Raw genomic sequence first — 5,554 nt, 5'->3', positions numbered from 1 at the left:
CATTATTTAAGTCAAAATTACATATAGAGTGTGATGTCTTTTTCTTATCCAATCCTCAAAGACAAAGTTGCACACTACCAGAAATTTTAAATGGCCTAGGTCGATTAGTGATAATTGAGTCCATTGGGCTTAAAGAGAAAAAAATAAAGGCCCTCTTTAATACTACCAGAAATTTTAAATGGCCTAGGTCGATTAGTGATAATTGAGTCCATTGGGCTTAAAGAGAAAAAAATAAAGGCCCTCTTTAATACTGAAGAGACCCTCTGTCGTCTCTTCATAACCTAATATAAAAAGGTTATTAAGATTTTTCAGACTCCCTATTGCGAAAGAAATTGGAAGAAAGTCGGATCAATCAGGTAAATTCTAATTCCCCATTCATAAATTGATTTTATCTTTCGTATCGTAAAATGATTTTATATATTTGTGATGAAATCTCCATTCATGATATGAAAATTATCGAGAATGGAAAATCAAACTATCTGAATTTAATTACAGTGATTTTGTTGAGACCAATCTTCACCATTGAATCGGCTAATCAATGGTTTTCCAAATTCGATTTCTATTTTATAAAATAATTAGCATATGAGTTTCATTAATTCTTGAAATTGAAAATATATAGGTACAAATCCGTTTACTTTTTTGCACAAACTAATATATAGAGATTGTTTGAGACTCATGTTATTAACTCTTTTTGCATTTGTAAACTTTAGGGAAAAATGCTTGAAACCCTAACCCTTTTGATTCAATGAAGGACAATAAAGTCAATATTGTGTAATATTTGTTTGAACATTAATCAAAAGTGAAACAAGCTCTTATGCGATCAAAAAATGATTTGAAAATTTTATTACTGGTTACCTACCCTACCATGATATTGATTTTAATTATAATTAGAATACCTTAGAAAAAACATATAACTGATTCAAGCAATGATATGAAAATTGTATTACTATTTACCTGCCTTATGCTAGTATTTATTTTAATTATAATTAGTATACTTTGGGAAAACAAATGATATATTCAAAGCCAATGATCAATTATTGATTAATCGTTATCCATTTGAGAGAAAAACATTACTTACTAAGATTATCGACGACAAATTACAAACATAAAAATGAAAATTATATTCTTTTATCATTCAATATTTTGACCTATTTAGCGTATGCAATGATCTTACGTTGATAAAATGTACTCATTCATCACATTCATCAAACTTTAATGTTGATTGTTGTTTTATATTTTGACATGAATTACGTATCATTTGAATTTTTTTAAAAGAGTAGCAAATATTGATTTCAATATTCAAATAGGTTAAAGCATCCGTTTTGCATAAATCGAAGTTAAAGAAAGAAAAAAAATTCATTTTAAAGTAAAATATATAGAAATATTTCACTTAATATTTGAACCCAATTAGTATTCCAAAAGTGATTCATATTTATAGTTTTGTTTTTGTTTTCTTAGTCATGATTTTTTTTTTTGATTTCATGTTTTCTCTGTTGAAATTAACAACTAACACTCATTATATATTACTCATACTCAATAAAAATGTTCATTTTTAGTTGAAATGGAAAGAAACAATAACTATCAAGTAGGAAATTCCAAGTGGAGGATTGCAGGTCAACGAAACAAAAAACAACATGCAATTGAAATCAAAAACTTTATATGTTTCCTACCATTTGAGTTAATGTGGTATGTTTTTTCATTATTATCTTTGGAGGATTTAATGGTGGCAAGCTTTGTATCGAAAAAGTGGGAACATCTGGTGAAAAGCTATTTGTCAATGGTGTCATCAAGTATAAATCTTGATGAGTTAAATATGTCAACTGGAATTATCAACCCACACAGAACTATCCTTCCAAGTGAGTTGGTTAATGTTTCCCATGAGAAGAAAGTATGGATTTCAAATTCAATCATTGCAGGAAACAAAAAATTCAACCAGTTCGTAAGTAGAGCTTTATACCTCCACTCAGGATGCAAGGTGAAGAAACTATTCCTCAATTTGTGTTATGACGGGTTTCATAGTAGTCGGCAAATAGTTGATCAATGGTTTCACTTTGTCATGACAAATGAAGTTACAGAGCTTGACATAAATTTTTCAAATGGAATACTGATTGGATACGACGTGGCAAGTACACCTTATGAATTTCCATACATTCAACAACCATCAAAGTCATTGGTACGTTTGAAGTTAAACTTATGCAACTTCTTGAAGTCCAACTTACAAGCATTCTGTTATCTTCAATGTTTATGTCTAAAGTTTGTCAAGATTATCGATTTTTCTATTGAAGATCTTGCAACAAAATGTACCATGTTAAAAGATTTGACAATTGCATGTTGTTTTATTCCTTTGAACTTCATGGTGTGTAAGAGAGACATCAATTTCACAAGTTTGACAATTATTAGATGCTTCTCACAAAGAGAGTCCTTATTTCCAATTGATATATCTTCACCAAAACTATTGATATTTAATTTGGAGAATTGTCACCTCAATGCAAAAACAAACATCAATGCACCAAATCTAATTGAAATGGGGATTAGAATCAATAAGCCATATACAACTAGTGGTCATCGAGAAACTCTGATAAAGTTGTTGGGTCATTTCAGTCAATGTCAAACATTATTACTAAATACTTGGTGCATTCAGGTATTATTTATTCCTTAAACATTTATTTCTTTTATATTAGTTTTAAAGTCATGCTAACAAGAATTTCCATTTCAATCTTAAAGGTTTTATCCTATGAAGTAAATTTCATGCAGTCATTAGCATTTTCATTCTATAATCTCAAGCATCTGAAACTGCAATCTGGCTTAGAAAAAGAAGAACTTATTGGGATTTCATACATATTGAAAAAATGTCCCTATATGGAATGTTTAACATTACACTTCCAGGAAGCAAGAAGAATTTTATGGGTGAGCCTTACTTAAACTTATTATATGTTAATTCATAAGTAGAAATTTTTGACAAACTTTTTTAAACTAAAATATTATACAGGGTGATTTGGAAGAACAAAATCATATTGTGTTTGATTTTGAGGAGGACCAATATTGGAAAACACAATCATCAACATTTTGCTGCCTGCAGTACTGTCTTAAAGAAGTATGTGTTTATTCGGATTCTGGAAGAAGTTCAGAGATGCATATGCTTCAATTTCTTTGGGAAAATGCAAAAGTGTTGAAGAAGATGTCTCTCTGCACACACCAAAAAAGTTGGGGACAAGAGGTGAAACAACAATTGTCAAATTCTCAAAAAGCATCTCCTCTAGCTGAATTGTTTATTTTTTATTTCTAAACCATATGTTAATAATATGGCATAATTATTACAAAAAAAGTATATGATATGGTTGTTACAATTATTTTCGATTTACTTGTAGAACAATATGTTTGATGAGGATATTCTTACATATCATATTTTAATTGACCAATTTTTTTTAATGATTTGTAGATAACTTTTTATTGGTACATCTGTTTTCACTCTTACAACCTAGTTTTTTTATAGAATTTTCAAATAAATATTAAAAAAAATCCTTTAAACTTTTACTTATCTCTCATTTAAATACTAATTTTAATAATTAATCTACATCTCTTTTAGTCCTCCAATATACGTAAAGATATTAAAGTTATTAAATAAAAAAAGAATCCTTTGTTATTTTTACCACGAACTACGAGGTTTTGATCCTCCATTGCACTTTGTTGGTACGTAGGCATGAGACTTCATAAGTCTTGGCAAACACAAAATCATAATAAAAATGCTTCTTTTCCCATCCCTCCAATATTTTAACAAATAACACTTTTTTCAAGCTAAAATGTGCATATTTTCAAAGAGTTTCCCATATAGTACCATGGATGTTTAGGGTACTAATACCTTCCCTTTGCATAACTAACCCCCAAACCCTTGTTCTCTTTTTATTAATTTTGTTTAAAACTTCCTTGGGTTTTGTTCATACTTTTTCCCTTTTCCTATAGAAACAATAAAAGCACGGTGGTGACTCTTGCTTTACGAGTTAAGTTAATCAATAGCTTAATCTCAAAAAAAAAATTACCGCTACAAAAAAGTGGTGATTTTGCTAGGGAGTAGCCCCTAGTGAGTTAAGCCCATCCTTGTTTTTGTGCATATATTATATTTGATGTTGTTTGTTATTGTTTGTTCTGTCTGGTGCTTGGTGATCTCTATGTGGTGAGATAAGTCATATACCCGGACTTGAGAGCTTTTATGATAGGAGGCTGGTATAGTCATGTTTGGCTTATGTGGAGTTAATCCTTAATGAGCTGACTTGAGATCCCCACTCAGCGGAAGCCCCTTTGGGATTACTGATGTCACACGAGTAGTTGTAGTTGGCATTACTTTTTCTGACCTGGGAGCCAGAGAAGCTGAGGACATTAGAACCCTTAACCCATCTTGGCCTTTTAGGATGTAGTGCGGTGGCTATTTAGGTGTAGACTTGAATTAGTTATTACACGATACTACACTCAAACAAGTTTCTCTTGAGAATATTATAGATTGACGAGTAGTTGTATAAACCGATAATATCCAAAAGATGGAATTACGACTTTGGGAACTTTTTAGAACCTTGTTCTACAAGTGATTATATCCTTAGTACATACATTGTGGGTTGGTTCTTACCCTTGGCTCCATGCTCATGACTCCTAACCTTTGGGCCCTGTTTGTATGCTTTGTATGACCTTGTTTGTAATTGTTACATCATGCACGCATGGCATTCATAAGAATTTTACTCAATTTTCAAGGAACTTAGAGACTCTTGTTACAAACATCACAGATATTTTGATCATGGATATTAGAAGAAGGATTACTCTGAAATACAGTTTCAGATGTCCCGATCTCATGGAATTAAGGAAGCTAACATCTTTTGTGAATGATCCTAAGGGTTTTAGAGACCGTTTTGGTACTTTTACCTGTACTATCTACTGATGTTGAGGATGGTCTTCTCTGCACTTTGTCCAGTTATATGATTCTGTCTACCGATGATTCACTTTCCCTGTTTATCATCTGTTGCCTACCATGGATGAGTGTGCTCATCTTTTGGGTGTACAGGTTTCTGATAGAGTTCCTTTTAGTGGGGTGGAAGGAATTCTTGAATCTCAGATTCTTGCCGAAGCCATTCATTTGAGGAAGTCTGACAGAGATGCCAGTCTCACTGTTAAAGGAGGTAACAGAGGGTTGACTTTGAAGTTTCTTTTGGAAAAAGCCTTTTCTTTTGCCAATGATGGTAGCATGATGGCCTTTGAAACTATTCTTGTCTTACTAGTCTATGATTTGGTCTTGTTTCCTAACATTGACAATTTCATTGATTTTAATGCTATGAGGATCTTATTGATTAGGAATCTAGTTCCAGCTCTGCTCGGTGATACTAATTTCTCCATTCATCATCAAACTTCTAAAGGAGGTGGGACTATTGTCTGTTTAGTACCTTTACTGTACAAGTGGTTTATTTCTCACTTGCCAGAATCTCTTATTGATCGGAAAAATAGAAAATGTACTATTTTTCCTGTTATAGTAATAAAGGGGAAATTCCCCGAATGTCGATCTCAAGGACTACAA

General features: G+C 31.7%; 1 protein-coding gene across 1 annotated transcript; it reads left to right on the top strand.

Moving 5' to 3' along the window:
* The first annotated feature begins 225 nt into the window (after positions 1 to 225).
* On the top strand, positions 226 to 3,403 carry LOC127092986 (uncharacterized). The gene is made up of 4 exons (XM_051031877.1): positions 226 to 356; positions 1,557 to 2,641; positions 2,725 to 2,907; positions 2,990 to 3,403. The coding sequence occupies exons 2-4, from the start codon at positions 1,562 to 1,564 to the stop codon at positions 3,284 to 3,286; spliced, it is 1,560 nt and encodes a 519-aa protein (XP_050887834.1). The 5' UTR covers positions 226 to 356; positions 1,557 to 1,561; the 3' UTR covers positions 3,287 to 3,403.
* The last annotated feature ends 2,151 nt before the right edge of the window (positions 3,404 to 5,554 follow it).

The sequence above is a fragment of the Lathyrus oleraceus genome, chromosome 6 (assembly GCF_024323335.1).
Source record: "Lathyrus oleraceus cultivar Zhongwan6 chromosome 6, CAAS_Psat_ZW6_1.0, whole genome shotgun sequence".
Taxonomy (NCBI): Eukaryota; Viridiplantae; Streptophyta; class Magnoliopsida; order Fabales; family Fabaceae; genus Lathyrus; species Lathyrus oleraceus.
Note: the sequence above shows the minus strand (reverse complement) of the source record. Positions and strands in the feature narration are given on the sequence as shown.